Raw genomic sequence first — 19,480 nt, forward strand, 5'->3', positions numbered from 1 at the left:
ATGATGATGATGAAGATCTGATTCTTAAACAGCTGTACATGGAGATCCTGAAGTCCATAGTTGAGGTCAGTCCAGGACTACATGCTTTCATCTTTGTGGTCACAATAGGCAGAATCTCCAGAGCAGCCTCTGGCCTTATAGAAATACTGCCAGGACTTTTTGGTAATGATGCATCTAAGTACACCATGGCAAACTTTATTCTTTTGTACTTATATATTGCAATAACAAGAAATCTTTATTGTAAATTGACATGTGGGCAGCAACAGCTGTATAATCTGATGATTGCTATATACAAGTTTGTTTTCAGTCCCGTTCATGTTCAATCTAACAATTAGGGCAGACAGGAAGTCTTTTCCAGCTGATCCATCAGTGACAGTCTGTGTAACCGCTCTGAATCACCGACAGTAACCGTGTGTTTACCTCCACCGAAAACATGTCTGATTAAAAACTAATAAATCACGTCACTACATTGGTTTCGGGTTTATTGTGTCCTCTGACGTCTCTTCTTACTAGAACACCACTGTCACATTTAATACAAACCACTTTAAGACGTTTTAGGAGACGATTTGTGAAGAAAACTCGCTGCGCGCCGTACAAAGTGACGGTGTATCAGCGAGATTTGAAGCCTCCCAGAAAGAAAGAAATGAGTCCTGGACGCCAAAAATGAGCTCAGTCTGAAGGGAGGAACGTTTCCTCACTGCTGCGATAACAAAATTGTTTTAAAATGTTGGTTTTCTGTGTGTTTTACCCCCAAAATGTGGAGGAGAAAACACAAGTTTCATCTGATTTGAGGCGGCAGGCAGAGCGGCTCTGAGTGTTGCTTCTCCACGGTTCTCATGGGCTTTATAAGTCCCGCCCCGTGCCCTCTGCTCGAACAGACAGTCCGCGAGACAAACATTAGACTACACACGAAAATGGCAGAGGAAGCTCCAGCAGCGGCCCCGGCGAAAGCCGCCCCTAAAGCCCCGAAGAAGAAGAGCGCTCCCCGGCCCAAGAAGGACGGACCCAGCCTCAATAAGCTGATCATCGGCGCTGTGGCGGAGTCCAAGGAGCGTAAAGGGCTGTCGGTGGCGGCCCTTAAGAAGATTCTGGCGACCAAAGGTGTCGATGTCGTGAAAGCTAACAAACGTATCAACACTGCGGTCACGAAGCTGGTGACTAAAGGTACTCTGACTCAGACTAAAGGGACAGGGGCCTCCGGCTCCTTCAAGCTCGCCAAGGAGACCAAACCCGCCAAGCCGGTCAAGAAAGTAGTGAAGAAGAAAGCCGCCGTCAAAGCCAAGAAGCCCGCAGCCAAGAAACCCGCAGCGGCTAAGAAGCCCAAGACAGCGGCAGCTAAGAAGACAGCAGCCGCTAAGAAATCCCCCAAGAAGGTCAAGAAGCCCGCAGCGGCCAAGAAAGCAGCCAAGAGCCCCAAGAAGGCCGCTAAGAGCCCCAAGAAGGTGGTGAAAAAGGCTCCTGCAGCTAAGAAAGCTCCTGCAAAGAAGGTCGCCAAACCCAAAGCCAAGAAGGCAGCACCCAAGAAGAAGTGAGCTGTCATCAGTCTGAACATGTGAACCTGATCAAAGGCTCTTTTAAGAGCCACACAACTTCTCTAAAGAGCAGCATCCTGATTATAATGTATTTAACCATGTAGTGTTTTCTCATGAACAACAGTAATTGGAAAAATTCAATCTATCTATATATGTATTTAAATCTATATGGTGCCAACTCAGTTGTAATCAGAGCATCAGTTAATGATGAACAAGTTAACTCTTCTTTTCCTATTACATATGTCTTTTTTATATATCTTATTTTGACACATAATACAAAGCAACATATAAACCACATAGGAATGAAAACCCAACTTAAACCTCTACACAAACGCTGGGGAATAATAATTATATTATAATATAATATAATTTAAGTAAGGTAAATAAGAAAGGTTCATCCTAACCATGTGTCAAGGACACAAAAGCAAATAACAGCACATATCAACCACAAGTGACTCAATTACAGCCCAACAAAACAGGGATATTGAAGTTAAAAAAGGGGTCCAATCTAGAAATACATAGGAATATTAAATTGAGTCCAGATGTTGTGAAAAGGGACCCCAAGATTCTTCCCATCTATGTAGACTTTTTACATTTTTAAATCGCAGTTTCTCCATGTTGGTAACCAAAGTAAGTTCATGCAGCCAGTTTCTAAAGCGCGGTGCAGTCTGTGAGAATAAGGTTTTATTGCTATTACGATGCCCGTCAATAAAACTGTTTGAATGTGTAAAGGGAGAGTTAACAAGTCTCTGTCAGGAGGATCTTATGATAAACCCCAGAAAAATGGACTATTGACTAAAATGGAGAAATTAGTGGACAGTCCCAAAATAAATGCAACAAAGTACCATCATTGAATTTACATTTATCACAGAGGGGTAAAATGTATGTAACATGACCTCAGAATAATGAAAACAGAGAATATCTTAAATGTCAGTTTTTAAATCCAGTCTAAAGTGTCAACATGATCTGAACTGAGCAGCAAATACAGAAAATCACTCAGGATGACAATAAACTGTAAATATATTATGATAAAACCATTATGATAGATTTATTATTACTACTGCTGTTCCCTTTTTATTACATCTAAGTTAATATGTATCAGATATCAAACATATTTCCTCTTATTGTGTTTATTATAAGTGGTAAAAGGTGAAACGTTACACAATGATATGAATGAGAATAGAAAGGAGGAGCAGCTGTTACGTCACAAGTCATTGAGTCAAACAAACCTTTTACCAGTTTTTATCAGAATCACAGTTTCAGAGCTGAATGTGGATCTTAAAGAGGCTTTTTGGGGGGGCTGGGAAATCTCCAGATTAATAATTATTAGTAATTATATTTAATAACTAGTATAACTAGTTTGAAATGATGTCTAAATATCATGTAGGTTAATGTATATACCAGCCATTCTTGTATTATAAGCATGATTTCTACACTGAATGACTAGATTATCTTTTAAATGTTTATTTCTTGGTCTGTTGGCAACACAAACAACAACCATCATTATGTTATTAATGCAGTTATAATATAAACATCTTGACCATAAACATCAGGAGTGTTAGTAATTATAATGAATAACTAGCATAATAATTAGTTTCAAATGTAGGTTAATATATATAGACCAACCACTGTTCTATCATAAATATTAACTTTTAAATGCTGATTGCTGGTATTGTTCAGAACACAAGCATCAATTACGGTTCAAATATAATCAGTATATTTAACTGAGTGTAACACTGACTCAATATTCTGTATAGATAATAAACATGATTTGTGTCTTAATGACAGTGTACCAGAGACATGAGGATGTTTGTTCTTTATCAGGAGTGTGTGGCTCTTAAAAGAGCCGTTGTGTTGTTTAGAGGAGCCGGTTCCGTGTTTACTTCTTGGCGGGCTTCTCGGTCTTCTTGGGCAGCAGCACAGCCTGGATGTTGGGCAGCACGCCGCCCTGAGCGATGGTCACTCCGCCCAGCAGCTTGTTGAGCTCCTCGTCGTTGCGGACAGCCAGCTGCAGGTGACGGGGGATGATCCTGGTCTTCTTGTTGTCGCGGGCAGCGTTTCCAGCCAGCTCCAGGATCTCAGCGGTCAGGTACTCCAGCACAGCCGCCAGGTAGACGGGGGCTCCGGCACCGACACGCTCCGCATAGTTGCCCTTCCTCAGCAGCCTGTGAACACGGCCGACTGGGAACTGGAGCCCGGCCCTGGAGGAGCGGGTCTTTGCCTTAGCGCGGGCTTTGCCTCCGGTTTTTCCTCTACCACTCATTTTTAGCTTCTTCTCGAGTCTGATCTCAAAGAAAATGTGATCCAACCGGTGAAAACTCTCCTTTATATGTCCTGATGTCTCCACCCACCAGAAAAGAGCAGCAGAGGGCGGCCCGCGCTCATTTTGGCGGACTTTTTTCACAGGACTTTTATCCAATAAGCAGCGGAGGTTCAGGCTCCTCTAGGCGGTGCTGAGCTCCAGGAGGAGCCGCTCACCAATCAGGACCCGGAGGTCTGAAGCAGCGTCACAGTTCCGCAGCCGCTCCGACACTTTAAGAGCAGCGTGTCTCCTCTTGTCGCTACTATTTTCTCCTGATCAGAGAGAGAAGAAGCGATGGCAAGAACCAAGCAGACCGCTCGTAAATCCACCGGAGGCAAAGCCCCCAGGAAGCAGCTGGCCACCAAGGCTGCCCGTAAGAGCGCCCCGGCCACCGGCGGCGTGAAGAAGCCTCACCGTTACAGGCCCGGTACCGTGGCTCTGAGAGAGATCCGTCGTTACCAGAAATCCACTGAGCTGCTGATCCGCAAGCTGCCCTTCCAGCGCCTGGTGAGGGAGATCGCTCAGGACTTCAAGACCGACCTGCGCTTCCAGAGCTCCGCTGTCATGGCTCTGCAGGAGGCCAGCGAGGCTTACCTGGTCGGCCTGTTCGAGGACACCAACCTGTGCGCCATCCACGCCAAGAGGGTCACCATCATGCCCAAAGACATCCAGCTGGCCCGCCGCATCCGCGGAGAGAGAGCTTAAACTGTCCTCTGCTCCATAAACACAACGGCTCTTTTAAGAGCCACTAACTCACTAATAGAGCAACACGTCCTTCTGTTCATACTTTTATTATTGTTGTTTGTGTCTAATCACCTCTCAAGGTGTTATAGAGCTATGATGAGACTTAAACAAATGTAAATATTACATAATCTTGAGTAAATCCATTCAGAAGCAGTTTTGTCTTTAGTGTACATGTATGATAGGAAAAGGTCTGTTTATGTGTAAGAAGCTGTAGACAGCAACATTTTACACATTTATACAGATTAAACACATTCTGTTAACCTCTGGAAAAATAATAAAGTAGACTGTGGATGAGAATGAATTCATAATAGAGTAAAACATTTAAACTACACCAACATCACTGTATAACATTTCATACAGTAAAAGCAACACTCATTAACAGTATATACTGTATAAATTTAACTTCAGACTGCAGCCAGAATATCAGTCAGTCAAATGATATAAAATAAATCATTCATTTATTTGAAATCACTTCATAGTCTGATCGTCATAAACTATCAAACTTATGAGCTTCAGGATCTATCTGCTTTTTCTGAACATCGGCTCCTTGGATCTCAGATGTGCTTCCTCTGCTGTCTTTACAGCTTAATAGATATATACTTTAACACAAAATAAATCCATACATAAATGTTAAAAAAATGGTTTCACTAAATTATAGTACAATCAATCTTAATCATCAATATAATACATCATCAACAGTAACACATCATTATATAACAACAAAAATGCATAAATTACAACATTATCAGTAACCAAGGACTGAGTCTCTTGTCTGATGTCAGTTGTTCTTTGTCTTCAGTTCAGTAACTTTGTTTAAAGACGACATCACTTGTAATATTGGCTTTATGAAGGACCACAGCACACCTAGCAAATCTAGGAAAACACCATACATCACTGCATTATAGTTTATATTCATATTAAAACCAACACCTGCCATTTCCCCCCCACATGTCTCTGGATCTCTGTCATTTTAAGAGTAAATGTTCAATAGTTTCATTCTCATTACAATTATCAATAAGGCGCTTTTCAGTTTAACATAACAGCTCCACTTGATAACTGCTCAGACTGCTCGTCTCCCAACTGATATGAGACACATAATATGTTGTTTACTTTCTGATAAGCTTTTACTAAAAATATTTTTAATACATATCTGGGAGTCAGATGTCTAAATTTGTGTAGAGGAAAACACCACCATACATGTTATCGCAGTTTATTATATATGTATTTTGCTGGAAATTTCGAACCGATCAATATTTAGGTAACAACATTAGTCATAAAATCACTGTACATAAGTTTATAATATGGAATAGAGCTTCTCCCACATCCCTTTTTTCCCCACATCTCCTTTCTTTTGATGCTTGATGCAATGTTTTTAATTTTCTACAGCTTCAAGACCTCCATCTATTTTACTTTTATAGATGTTACACAAAACTGGCAAACGCACTACGTTTTCTATTGTCATGTTCCTGAGGAAAGTCAGAGCTTTCATGGGTGAATAAAAATAATTTATGGTAAAAAGATGAGGAAAATCAAAGTGTTATTGAACGGCTTAAAATCTAGAAGGTCATTAACAGTTTTTGAAATCTTTTCTTGTATTATTATGAAGAACATATAAAAATGTATTTTGGTCACTTTCAGCCAAACATTTCAGCATTTATTAAACAAAAGAATGAATACATACACTATGCTATACTATACTATACTATACTTGCATCAGTTACACAGTAAAATAATCAAATAAATAAGATCAAGTGAGTATCTTGATTTTTTTTTATTAAAAAAAAATGTATGTTAATTGAGCAGCATTTTCAATTTTAACTGTTTTATACTGTTTAAACTTTAATTACATTTTGTGTTTATATTTATTATCAGTCCAAGTGGTGTAACACATGACCCTTTTTAAATAAAATTTTGTCTCAGTTTTTATTCCCTTTGTTTCTTTTCTATTTCTTTGCATTGCTTCGAACATTTCTGAGATATTAGACAGAAGCTGCTGTCTGGACTTCAGCCTGATAGGAACAGATTAAAACTAATTAACCATCTCTGTCATGAAATCTGAACATGACTTGACACTGCAGGTCAGCTGTGATATTTATATTATTACAGATTGAAGCAGAAATTAAACTCACAGCCATTCGGTCAGATTTATTTGTCGTTTATTCATTGTGTTGTAAAGATTAACGTTGATTGTGATTACTTGTCAGCAGCACATCTGAAGTATTATATGTGACCTTTACAGTGTAGCAGCAGCGACACCCTGTGGCCAAAATATGAACTGCATCCATGTTTAGTTGAATGGACTCCAGTCAGTCTTTTCACTGGTCCCCGTTACTGTGGTCATTGGGAGATTTGATGCCAACATTAACATACAGAAGTGTACAAATATGACCAAATATCTGGCCTGAATAAATTCTACAGAGTATTTAGATTAGGCTTTACCATTCCAATAAAACCACATAATACTGGACATTATTGAAGTCTACAAATAAAGTGTCATAAAATGTTGACTTTTGAGCTCCACATCACTACTGCAACACATTTATAACATGCTTCGTTTAAAAAAGAAAAAAAACTAATTTACATATTTTATAATACAATTACAACGTTAAACATTGAAGATCAAACACATGAAGGATTAAAGCTCTCAGGTGAAGGTGTGGGTGGTCCTGAAAAGGACCTTTGAGTTGATGGTACAGACAGCGGGTTTACTTGGAGCTGGTGTACTTGGTGACGGCCTTGGTGCCCTCAGACACGGCGTGTTTGGCCAGCTCACCGGGCAGCAGCAGGCGGACGGCGGTCTGGATCTCCCTGGAGGTGATGGTGGAGCGCTTGTTGTAGTGAGCAAGGCGGGAAGCCTCACCGGCGATGCGCTCAAAGATGTCTCCCACAAAGGAGTTCATGATGCCCATGGCCTTGGAGGAGATGCCGGTGTCGGGGTGGACCTGCTTCAGCACCTTGTACACGTAGATAGCGTAGCTCTCCTTGCGGGTCTTTCTCTTCTTCTTGCCGGTCTTGGTGGCTTTAGACACGGCCTTCTTGGAGCCTTTCTTCGGGGCTTTGACTGGATCAGGCATGGCTAATCGTTAGATTTCCTCAAACGAATAATTACAGCAGCGCCAAACAGCCTCTATATATCCATCTGATGCAAATTTCACTGCGTCGTTGCTCGCACAGGATTGGTTAATATGTTAGTTAGACCGCGCATGCGCAACACAAACAGCGCTCTAAACTTTGACCGCCTTTTTACACAAAGAGCCACCTCATCTGAAGATAATTCACTGTTTACATTATAATATAATATATTTATTTGATCTTTTCTCGCTTCTCGCTTGAACTGAAAGTTGAACCACAGGAAGCATTCAAATCATTTTACACACAGACCAGTGTGTTTACATTTATGTTTAATATACTAATATATGACTCATATGTATATAAACTACAAAGTAAATGCATTAATATTGTACTTTAACACAATTTTGAGGTATTTACTATATCATATTTTCCTTTCATCTTACTATGTTCTTCATGTGAATATTGACTTTTACTCCACAACATGTAATTCAGTTTATTCACTAACACTAAATTTATGAAACAATTCATACCTGAAAGTTTAACCAGTTGTTCCTATTATTTGCTTGTGAAGAAGAAGCAGAGATGATCAAAAGTGTAAATTAAACAAAATCCTTGTAAACTCATTTGTCTCCAAACAACTCAGATTTAATTTGAAAGGACTTTTTCACAACTTGTCACCTCAAAATAAAGTTAAAGTAGATTAAAATACACATATTAGAAATAAATACATTGATTATTTACTGTGTTAGTAAATTATCAACCACTAATTAAACCCTTACATGATTATAAATAACCTCTTCATGGTAAACTAGGAGCAAGAGTATATATGTTCGTGATCAACTGATATTTCACTAGACCTATAAATTTAGTTAAATATCAGGACAGCTCTTAGAGGAGGTGGGCGGCTCTTAAAAGAGCCTTTGAGTTCTGGTCTCAGTGGATCAGGATCAGGTTTAACCTCCGAAGCCGTACAGGGTGCGGCCCTGCCTCTTCAGTGCGTAAACCACGTCCATGGCGGTCACGGTCTTCCTCTTGGCGTGCTCGGTGTAGGTGACGGCATCACGGATCACGTTCTCCAGGAACACCTTCAGCACACCGCGGGTCTCCTCGTAGATCAGACCGGAGATACGCTTGACTCCGCCGCGGCGAGCCAGACGGCGGATGGCGGGTTTGGTGATTCCCTGGATGTTATCACGGAGAACTTTACGGTGACGCTTGGCGCCTCCTTTACCGAGTCCTTTACCTCCCTTGCCTCTTCCACTCATTTTCACTGGTCTTCTTTTAAACGAGTTAAAAGTTGAATGTGAATCACGTTCTCAGAGCTTCTGAATATAAAGCGTGTCTGCGGACGTAATAGAGGACAGGCGGCGCGAACTCTGCTGGGCGGAACAAGATTCAGCAGCTCCGCCTACGTAGATTTTTTTTCCCAAAGCAGGCTGATCTTGTCCTGTTTGATCGTCTTTCCTCCATTTTGTATGTTTTTCTGTGATATTTGGCGGGTTAACCTGACACTTAACAAACCCTCAGCTCCTCTCATATCATACTATATAATACAGATTAATACGAACATGACAGTAAACCTGTAATGTGGGTTATTTTATTAAAGCAGAGCTGCTCATCTGAGCTCAAATACATTTACTGTAAAGTGTCCTCAGCGTGTTCAGCTCCTGAACATTCAGTCCAACATCTCAGCCTGAGGACCTCCCCTCTTTGTCCGGTGAAGAGAGCTTTGATGCCAGTTGTGAGGAAGAAGATGATGTATATGTAACAGTTTAAAAAAGGCTCTTTTTGATCCTTAGTACATCCTGTCTGCCCTGCACTGATGGAACCTACATGAATCATCCCACTGGACTTAAACAGTGTTTAACCTGTGGAAACTGTGATTCAAAAGGGAAACTGGAGAGGAAATACCAAAGTTGCTAAACGGAGGCTAAACAGTATCAGGTAAGACAGCAGTGTGTTTTCTCTTGAAATGTTCATTGACTGATGACTGTCTGGCTGAGCTACACTCTGTGATGTCTTTTTAAATGTAAAAGATGTTTCTGCTCTTTAGGATGAGACCATCAGGACAGGAACTTGTACACTTTCTGACCCTGCAGAGTAAATGTGATCTAGAATCCAGTTTACAATCCAGGTTGGATTCTAGCACATTGTCTTTGCAGTGATGAGAAATAAAACAAGTCCAAGTTTGATTTCCTGAACTTTACTACAGACTGAAAATATCCTCTAAGAACTGCTTGTCTACAGTCTGCATCATTATTTCACATAGATGTTATTAAATGTTGTAGGACGACTGTTGGATGTTGTGAAACTATTGAAAGTTATTGTGTTGATTAGTTTTCTTGTTAAAATGATCTAATGATCCCTGTAGATGATTCAAACCAAACATACAGAAGTGAATGTGGAAGTATTTTTATTTTGGATTTACAGGAGCAACAGCTGTGAGTTATATTGTTCCCTTTAAAATGGAGGCTAGAGGGATCGGCCCTGTGAGTACTGACACAGGGGAAGATAGAAATAAAAGCAACTTTAAATAGAGATTCATCCTTTAAACCAGTAAATGTTACAAACCTGTGAAAACATGTTGGATGAAAACTAAATGTAGCTGCTGAAGAGTCTTGATACTAAGAGCTCATTAATCATCAACATTTATTGACTTATAATTCACCCAGACTGGTTTGTAAAATGTACTAATTAGTGTTCATGTATTGTGGTTGTGATTGTGCACCACAGTGATTCATCAGACTCATAAAGAGCTACAAGGACCTAAGAATTTTGATTTCTGATGATATACATGTAATAATGTACAGTATGAGTGTGTATATAAGTTCTTTTTACACGTTTGTTTTGTACTGAACATACTTTGTTAAACTATGTTTAAATGATGTATATAGATTTATGTCCTTTCTTTTCCTTTCAACCTTTTACAAAAAGACATTAAAGTCTTGAATCATGGACTGCAGCCTGTCAGCCTTCACTTGGTTTAAAATAGATGGAGTCCAGTAAAAGTCAAAAGTCTCTGAGAAGAAATAATCAAGTAAAGTATCAGAACCTAAAAACTGAAAGTTAATGTGAGTAAATGTGTTCAGTTACTTTCTAACTCAGACTCTGACCGTTGTGTTTGGTCTCTTTAAAGAAAACAGGCCAAAGACAGTGAATTCTGGTTATTATGAGGGTTCACATATGGAAAGAGTCAAAGTGCCGCCAGGTTATGTTTCTCCAGATAGAGATACCAAGTGGGTTTTAATTCAAATGTATTAAAATAAGAAAACACACAAACTATGAGACCAAACCTCCACAGTGGTTCATCACAGACACAGACGTTCACTGGCTCCTCTGAGGGAATCAATCTTTTCATTAGAATATTTTATAATAACTGTAATCATTTATACTTTATTATTTAAAATGTAACTTCATTCAACTTCACTCACTTCATTCATGATCCAATATTTATTTTAATGTGTTTTTCCTTCTTTATACAACATATGCACACTTTAGGCCTGCATTAAAATTAGTAAAGCAACTTAGATATATTTTACAGCTGAATCTCTGCATTAAGAAAATATAACATGCTTGTTTCCTATAATATTTTCTAAATTGTTGGACAGTATTTTCTATCCAGTAATAGATATGATGGCTGTGAATCTGGATTTAGACAAAGTTCTGCATAAACATAGTGAAGCAGCACTTAGACATGTGACTCACCTGTAAAATCACCTCTAGACTCACATCATTCACTTTAACTACTGATCTGTCTTTATTTGGCCTATTTTGAGGCTCCACTGATTCACAACACTGTTCCTCAGTGTCCTTCAGGACATCTTTAATTTCAGGATGTAGATCATTTGTCATTATGTGTCTGTCTTTTGTTAAACTCACTGACTAGTGCTCGGTAGGCAGTGGGAGGGCTGAAGTGTATGTATGTTAGTGAGAGACTGTTTATCTCCTTGTTCTCTGCTCTTCGGTCAGTCTACATCAGGTGTGACCAGTGACAGCAGCCATCTGGGACTCTTGTCTTCTTTTCTTTGCTGTATAGTTTTCAGACTATTTAAATCGCATACTTACTTATTGTGAGCCTTAACTGGTGAAGAAAGTTTACAGTTTGCTGGTTGTCTCTAAGTGGGTTTAGTCCTGAAGGTCTCTGACAGGCTGCCGTAGCTATATGATGGAATTTGAAACATTTTATACAGATGATAAACTCCATTCAGCATTAAGCGATCACTGGACTATGATCTCTATCTTCAGCTCCTCCCTCCTTCTTCCTGCCGTTCACCTGACTTTCTTTTCCTGAAACGGTCGAAGTCCTCTGACTCTTGTTCTGAATATTTTGTTAAAAAACACACTGAACTAAATGGCTCAAGACTATATGAAACAAGGTGGTAACATGTCTTCATCGTTGCTGTTTCTGGTAAGTGCCGCAGATTAGTTGAACTTGTCTGGTACTGATTCTGAAGTATCGTCAGGCCTTGTCTTACCTGTCGGGAGCTAAACGCCATTTTAGTTAAATACGGTTCATTCAGGTGTGTTTATTCTACGTTGTGTTTCGCTGCCTTCACGGTACAATAATGTGTTCGAGTAAAGGAGTAAAGTTACACCACAGGTGACGGACAGTGTTGTATGATGAACCATGAAGGTACCAAACTAACATTTATTACTCAAAATAACGAACTATAGTTTCAACTGTCACACCCAGTTTAAGGAAGTTCACCAGTCCGCACTTCATCAATCATCCTGTTGTCAATAACAAAATATTTAAGAAGAACACAGCGACTGTGTAAAGAAGTTTACATTATTAATTTCTAGTTGATATTGTGGCTGTATGTGATGTGTTATTGTAGTAGTTTTGTATTTCGTATCATGTGTCCGGTGTGTTTTTTGTTTGTACTATTTGTTATAGTGCTCGTGAAATGTTTGAGAATAACAGCGACTGTGCAAAACTGATTCAATAACACTGAATCTTGACCAAAATAATATAGGAAGTGTTTATTTGAACTGGGGTGAAACCACAGTGGTTTCACTTTGCTGACATCACGTGACTCCATAAACCACCATTTCACCACAGACTGACTGACGTTCACCTCATACTGCAGGTTCACTAGACTCATTTATGTCACTGAACACAAACCAAGCATGAAGATTTCATTTCTAGTTTATGTTTTTACTAGATGACTCAATTAAATGTGTCGCGAGAGATGAAACTTTTAAAGTGTGCGGAACATGCGTGAGCTGGTTTACTGCAAATAAAACAAACAAGCAAATAAACAAACAAACAAAAAATTCTTTGTTAGAATTGTTGGTTTCTTATTTGTTGTAAATATTTGCTTATTGCTTTATTTGTTGGGCAAGAAAAACTGGAATTATGGGATTCTATACTATAAAAACTAATGATTTTAAAACAGAGTTTACAGCTGTTTTTTAACATTGAGGCAGATTGAGGAGTTTATCTTGTATTTAAAAGCAGCGACACCTCTCTGATACCAGTGTGACGTAACGAGGCTGGTTTGGGGCGGTCAGGGGATTATTGACAAGGTGAAGTGCTGAACACTGACTTTTAATGTATAAATAATGACAAACTGCAGACTCCTGGAAAAGAATTCATAGTGACAAGAGGAGGACAAACCAGTAGAGTTGCTTCTCTAAAATCTGAAAGATAGATAGATGGAAGATGAATCGCCAACAATATTAATTATGATTTGAATTGTTGATAAATATGAATATTTGAAATATTATTATCATAGTTTAGAATAAATGTATAGTGTGATAATCATTAAGAAGTGATTGTGCACATGTACAAATCCTTTTCAGGTTGGAGATTAAAACTATTTATAATGAAGAACAATTATAAGATTTTTATATATCAGATTATAACAATATCACAGTGTGTTTATAAAACATTAATTAACTTTTTTCACATGTACAGCAGCTTTAAGACTGCTTAGAAATATATTTAAAGCTATTGAAGACATATGATTATGTGTAATTGTAACTATGTTATATAGTAGTGTAGGACTGGTCTCACATCAAGGACTTTTTTCACTTTTTGAAAGTGCAAAAATGCTTCTTCACACATAGTGAATAAAACTGTACAAATAACATTAAACTGCTCAGAAGTGTAAAAATGTAAAAACTCAATAATACAAATGATTGTTTAAAGTTAAAAATCAGTTAGTCATAAAGTGGAAAGAAAAAAGTGTTCTTTGGTCATTTTACTGTTCAGTCGTCTTCTGAAATCATCTTCGTCTCCATATCTTCATCTTCTTTTTTTCAGTCCTACCTGGCCGTCATCTTCTCCCCTCAGGTCCTCTCTTCCTTCTTCTTGCCTCCATTGACATCCTCCTCCACTGACCTTCCCTTCACTTTCAGTTATCACCATCACATGTTTTATTCCTCCATTTCTTCTTTTCCACCTCATTGTTATGTGTTGTATATGTCATGTCTTTATTCTGCCTTTCTCTGATTAAAGCAGGAAGTTATTCAGGACAGTTTTCAACAATATCTTAACTTCAACCAGGTTTCACTGAGACAAAAAACTGTTTTTACTCTTCACAGATTATAATACTGAAAGTCTTCATCGGACAGATCCTCACATGTCATCCAACAGAGTACGAAATACGGGGAGGATGCTGTCTTAGATGTCCTGCTGGTAAGATCTAACTGAAACATAAAAGCAGGATGTTTGCCAGCAACGATACTTACAGAATTGATCACTTCTGGGCTGATCAATACAGTTTACTGCTTGTTTATAAGCAGTAAAACAAAGTGATGCTTTTTCTGACAGCTGACTTTTACGTAGCTAAATGTTCCTTGTTTCTTAATTCAGACATGACAGAAGATTTACAGAAAGATACAATGCTTGTAGGATATTTGTCACCTGGTGAACAAGAGGGATCAGAGAGAGAAAAGCAATTATTCAAAATATAATGTGAATAATATGATAATTATAATGATAATAAATTGTTTCTTCTCCACATGAAGTCGAGTTGAAACAGATTGTACAGAGTTCAGAAATACATCCTGTCTGTCCTGCACTGATGGAACCTACATGAATCATCCCACTGGACTTAAACAGTGTTTAACCTGTGCAAACTGTGATGCAGGTAGATTTATATTCATATTATTGGCAGATATTGAAGCCTTAGTATCAATTTAAGGGCAGTAAGAAGCTTTTTTTACTGCAAGTCTCACTGTCAATGCTGTAAGAAGTGAATAAACTGTCTGGTTGGCGGCTTCATTATGAAGATGCAGAGACTCAGCATGACGAGTCTACTGCCTTGAGACAACTTCCACAGTGGAAATTAGAGCCTAACAAGCAAGTTTCCCAATAAAACTGTAACATTAAATTTCTACATGACAACAATGAGGAAAATGATGATTAGAGAATTGTATCTGTGCTGTTGTTTTCTCAGTTTAATCTGAGATTGATCAATAATCACTTTTTTCCTTTGTGTGGAGCATACTGCTCACTGTTGAAGCATTACTATTCTAAGCTCATTATTATATGAATTCATAAATGGGAGAAACTATTGTTTCACATTTCCCAAAGATGTCATAAAAACTGAAGATTGTCTGTAAGTCAGAACAAAGATCAGCATGCTGTTGCTGTCTAGTAGATTGAACAGAAGAGAAGTTTAGTATCTCATATGTAACCTCTGTATGTGTTGACAGGTTCTGGTCTGCAGATAAAGACATCATGTACATCAACATCAAATACAGTTTGTCAACCACTGGAGGGATTCTACTGTATGGACTCCACAGAGGACGGCTGTGTGAAAGCACTGAAACACACAAGCTGTCAACCAGGACAATACATCAGACAAAAAGGTTGGTTTTCTCATGCTGACTTTAAGATTATAGTTGTAGTTGAAGTTTTAAATGGGAACACCATGACCTGACAAACAAGTTGCTTATTAAAGCTGCACGTATTGATTTCTGTCCACTAGATAGCAGGAAAAAAGCAGCTCAATAATTCTGTAGAAAAAGTCACAACTGAACACAGACCAGTCAACTTGTTGCTGTCAAGTGGAACTTTTGCACCAGTAAAACCATCGTAGTTGATTAGTGACTATGTGCAGTATATGTGAAGTAAACATGATTTTAACAAATAAAGGTACAAACAAGGCCTGTGTAAAAACCTAAGATACTATCTTGGCTTCTATACTTATTCAATATAAATTGTTTTCATAATCTACTTTTTTGAAGTAATCTGGAGCTTTCAGCCACATCTTGTGGCCTTCATCAGTGAATGGAGTTCACTCAGTTGTCATGGAGATGGTTCAGTTGTTATCATGTGACCTAAGTATGGAACTTTGGTCATGTGATAACAGGTGGTTGTATTTGGGGGCAGATGGTGACCACTGTCTCTGTTTAAAGATGGTCTCTGGTCAAATTTGAAGCGTGCTTGACCTCCAGTTGTCCACTGACCATGTGATACGTCATGTGTCAACAACTGAACCATCTCCATGACAACTAAAGATGGGACAAGCTGCATAAAATTTCCACTTAGTAGATCCTTCACACAGATTTGTTGTCATTCTTCTATTTCCAAGGGCAGTGATGAACCTTCAAGCTCTACTTTGTCTTGAAAGGCTGTTCAGTGACTCCCACACTCTGCTGCATAGGTGCACTACACAAAGGTCAGGAGGTCAATTCTGGGGCGAAGTCTACAAAGCTCTTTCACATCTTGTCAGCCCTCAACATGATCAGTCTGACTGAGGAGCTGATTGGTCCATGGAGGACCAGAACCAAAATAGCTGCTCTGGTACAATGGACAGTCTGCACCATTTTCATATATTAGTTCATTTCCACCTTTGACAACTTGTCTTCAAATATACCTTCTTTCCTCTTAAGAGTGACTGAGGTGTTTGAAAAAGATAGTAGCAGCTCTCCAACTTCTGTTTGTTCTCCAATCTGTTCACTGTGTGAAACAGAGGTGTCGTTGTGTGTATGTAAAGTTAGACCTGCATGGACCACAGTCTACCCTGCCAAGACACCACTACACCACTGGTTTGAAAGCCTCATGCTTCTAGAAGCATTTCAGTTGTTGGTGTCCTGTGCTCACTGGTACCTGCCATGCTGCAGCCCTCACAGCAGCATTCAGATAGGACATGGTGCCAAAACAGAAACGTCTGATTGGTCGTTTTTGTAGGACAGATTTGTTTTATTTGGACACAAAAACATCGTTTTCTCTTCATGAATCACTTTCCTTGTTTTCATGTCATAACTACCTTCACCAGACAAAATGGATGTTACATTGGTCAAAAGACAAAAGTCTGAAAGTGTTAAAATTAAACTTATACAATTTCTTGACAATCTAGTTGTTCACTGGCATGAACATATTAGCATAAATATCTTTAGTATTGAAAGTATTTGCATGAAGCAGTGAAGCTGATGACATTTGGATCATTGTAGTTTTCTCTCAAACAGTAGTTTGGTTATGAATCTGATTCCATCGTTGCTCAAGAATGACAAGATGGTGAAATATAAAAACTTGTCAACAATCATTATTAAACAAAGGACTATTATTGGATGTGTGATTTTCAAGTGTCAGCTTCACTGAAATGAAATCAGACAGATGTGATGACAGTGATGATGTCATATAACACTGATGACTTCATAATATGTAAAGTGAAGTAGTTTCAATGTGTATATTTGTATTTGTGCAGGAACAGCTCTCAGGGACACTGAGTGCACTGACTGCAGTGATGGAACATTTTCAGATGGGACATTTACATCTTGTCAACCACACACACAGTAAGTGAAGCTTGACATCAGCCGTGGACACAGCTGGTTTCTAACAACAGCAATGAATTAGTGGAATCTATAAATGTTCCTGTAAAAATGTCCCTCTGTCATTCCAGATGTGAATCACTAAAGCTTCAGCTGATCAAACCAGGAACTGATTCAGCTGATGCTGAATGTGGAAAACAAAGTTCACATGTGACAACAACTGTGATCTGTGTGATTGTGGTGCTTGTTTTATTAATTGTCATAGCTGGATTAGTTTGCTTTATCATAAAGAAGAAATTAGGTAAGATTTGTTGCTATTTGTATTTAGACAATACAAACATTATCATAGTTTTGATGGATGATACTTTCTGACAGGTCATGACATTGTTGATTAAGACTTTTTTCATTGTTTTATTATAGAAATAAATGGGAATGCAGGCAATTCTATTGAAATATGTTTGTTGTTGTCTCTTTTTAACACTGTAATGAATGTACTTTAGTAGATGACAAAGTTCAGTTTATCAAACTAATTAAATCATGTCATTAATCTCTTTAATATTTCACCAAAAAGGAAACTGGAGAGGACACGTCAGAGTTGCTACCTGATGCCAAACAGTATCAGGTAAGACAGCAGTGTGTTTTCTCTTGAAATGTACATTGACTGATGACTGTCAGGCTGAGCTACACTCTGTGATGTCTTTTCAGAGTCTCGAGCAGTGGCCTCTAAGATCCTGGTGGCCTGAGGGAGCAGTTCTGGCCTGCTGTATCTGCTACCTTCTTCCCAACTGCAGCAGGGAGAAAAGGCTGTTATCAGGATGGTTGGGATCCTTCATGATTCTCCTACATACCACAGTTCAGCTGACAGTAATGACATTTTATATGAATGCTGTAGGCTGACTGTCGGGTTTTGTTATTAATTTCTTCATGGAAAGGCATAAAGCCCTCAAACACACACCAGAGGAGACGCTACAGGGACCGCTGCCAGCAGCTGGCACAGAGAAGACCTTGGACTTGGCTGAAGTGCAGATTCCTGCCTTCACATCTAAGGATCTGCACTGTTTGCACCTAAATGTTTGCAGCCTACGACCAAAGACAGATGAAATCTGTGTACTTGCATGTAAAGGTAATGACACTATATTGTGCTTTACTGAAACCTGGATAGACTCCATCAGAGGCACTGAAGTGGAAATTGAAAACTTTTCAATCATTCATCAGGACAGAAGGAGACGAAGAGGAGGAGGAGGAGGAGGAAGTATATATGTGAGATCGAATATAGAATTTAATCTAAGAGCTGATTAAAATAATGATAAGCTTGAAGCAGCTTTGATTGATATTTTACTTACTGAACCAATACTGACTGGTGCTTTATATAGAACTCCTGACCAGAGAAACTTTGTTGTAATTTTACTAGATGATATGAATATTGATATTTTGAATGAAAATGGTTCACTACATTATGCACTGTTAAACTTCCTGAAGACATTTGGTCTCACACAATTAATAAATGATCCTACTAGAATTAGTGAACACAGTCAAACTGCTGTTGATCTTATTATGGTATCAGACAAATGTCAAATCTCTCATATTGGTGTCATTGTTTATGGAATCACTGATCATTTTTTAACCTACTGTACAAGGAAAGTTAGGACGACCCCAATGAACTGTCACAATTCTATTAAAAGTAAAACCCTTAGAAGGTATGATATTGATAAATTCAAGAATATGCTTAAGAACATGGATCGGTGTAACGTTATGGATAGTTGTGATGTAGTTAAAGCACTGAATCACTTCCAGAGTCATTTTCTTCAGGTTTTAGATAAAATTGCTCCATTAAAAGAGGTGAAGATTAAACTGAGAACTCAACATTGGATAAATAAAGATTCTAGACACTATTTATTTGAGAATTATAGTAATAAAAGATCATAGAAGACATAAAGTGACAGATTTTTATATTAAATACAAAAATCTTAGAAATAAAGTGCAAAGAATGGTAGACGAAGCCAAGAAGTCTGACTTTAGGACAAAGGCAGAAGAATAGAAAAATAATTCAAAAAAAGTTGTGAACAACCCTCAAGTCATTAGGGACCAAGGAAAAGCTTAAATA

The 19,480-nt window shown here is 38.5% G+C and overlaps 7 protein-coding genes and 1 long non-coding RNA gene across 15 annotated transcripts in view; 4 read left to right on the top strand and 4 right to left on the bottom strand.

Moving 5' to 3' along the window:
- Nucleotides 1-19,480, bottom strand: part of LOC122995631 (tumor necrosis factor receptor superfamily member 14-like) — a 214,228-nt gene that overhangs the window by 112,006 nt on the left and 82,742 nt on the right. The window lies entirely within an intron of this gene.
- Nucleotides 1-19,480, top strand: part of LOC122995628 (tumor necrosis factor receptor superfamily member 14-like) — an 88,472-nt gene that overhangs the window by 5,072 nt on the left and 63,920 nt on the right. For 2 of the 7 annotated variants that reach the window (XM_044370961.1, XM_044370960.1), the window contains exon 1: nt 11,578-12,058. The exons of 1 other annotated variant lie outside the window; for it this stretch is intronic. In XM_044370961.1, coding sequence (XP_044226896.1) covers nt 12,002-12,058 — 57 coding nt within the window. In that variant the 5' untranslated portion in view covers nt 11,578-12,001. Of the gene's footprint in view, nt 1-11,572; nt 12,059-19,480 lie in introns of those variants that run through there. 4 more of the 7 variants (XM_044370959.1, XM_044370952.1, XM_044370956.1 and 1 more) reach the window with 4 other exon arrangements.
- Nucleotides 750-1,585, top strand: LOC122995638 (histone H1-like). The gene has a single exon (XM_044370981.1). The coding sequence runs from the start codon at nt 837-839 to the stop codon at nt 1,530-1,532; it is 696 nt and encodes a 231-aa protein (XP_044226916.1). The 5' UTR covers nt 750-836; the 3' UTR covers nt 1,533-1,585.
- LOC122995649 (histone H2A-like) lies at nt 3,363-3,810 on the bottom strand. The gene has a single exon (XM_044370992.1). The coding sequence runs from the start codon at nt 3,793-3,795 to the stop codon at nt 3,412-3,414; it is 384 nt and encodes a 127-aa protein (XP_044226927.1). The 5' UTR covers nt 3,796-3,810; the 3' UTR covers nt 3,363-3,411.
- Nucleotides 4,110-4,869, top strand: LOC122995645 (histone H3). The gene has a single exon (XM_044370989.1). It carries the CDS (start codon nt 4,129-4,131, stop codon nt 4,537-4,539), a length of 411 nt encoding a protein of 136 aa, XP_044226924.1. The 5' UTR covers nt 4,110-4,128; the 3' UTR covers nt 4,540-4,869.
- LOC122995654 (histone H2B 3-like) lies at nt 7,239-7,665 on the bottom strand. Its single transcript, XM_044370998.1, has one exon. The coding sequence runs from the start codon at nt 7,650-7,652 to the stop codon at nt 7,284-7,286; it is 369 nt and encodes a 122-aa protein (XP_044226933.1). The 5' UTR covers nt 7,653-7,665; the 3' UTR covers nt 7,239-7,283.
- LOC122995666 (histone H4) lies at nt 8,554-8,947 on the bottom strand. Its single transcript, XM_044371009.1, has one exon. The coding sequence runs from the start codon at nt 8,913-8,915 to the stop codon at nt 8,604-8,606; it is 312 nt and encodes a 103-aa protein (XP_044226944.1). The 5' UTR covers nt 8,916-8,947; the 3' UTR covers nt 8,554-8,603.
- On the top strand, nt 14,628-18,281 carry LOC122995669. Of its 2 annotated transcripts, XR_006406825.1 has the most exons (6): nt 14,628-14,747; nt 15,316-15,471; nt 17,313-17,400; nt 17,508-17,677; nt 17,948-17,998; nt 18,082-18,281. It is a non-coding gene; the product is annotated as an uncharacterized LOC122995669 (long non-coding RNA). The 2 variants fall into 2 exon arrangements; XR_006406824.1 differs by having other exon boundaries at nt 17,508-17,998.

Source organism: Thunnus albacares, chromosome 13 (assembly GCF_914725855.1).
Source record: "Thunnus albacares chromosome 13, fThuAlb1.1, whole genome shotgun sequence".
In the NCBI taxonomy this organism is placed as follows: Eukaryota; Metazoa; Chordata; class Actinopteri; order Scombriformes; family Scombridae; genus Thunnus; species Thunnus albacares.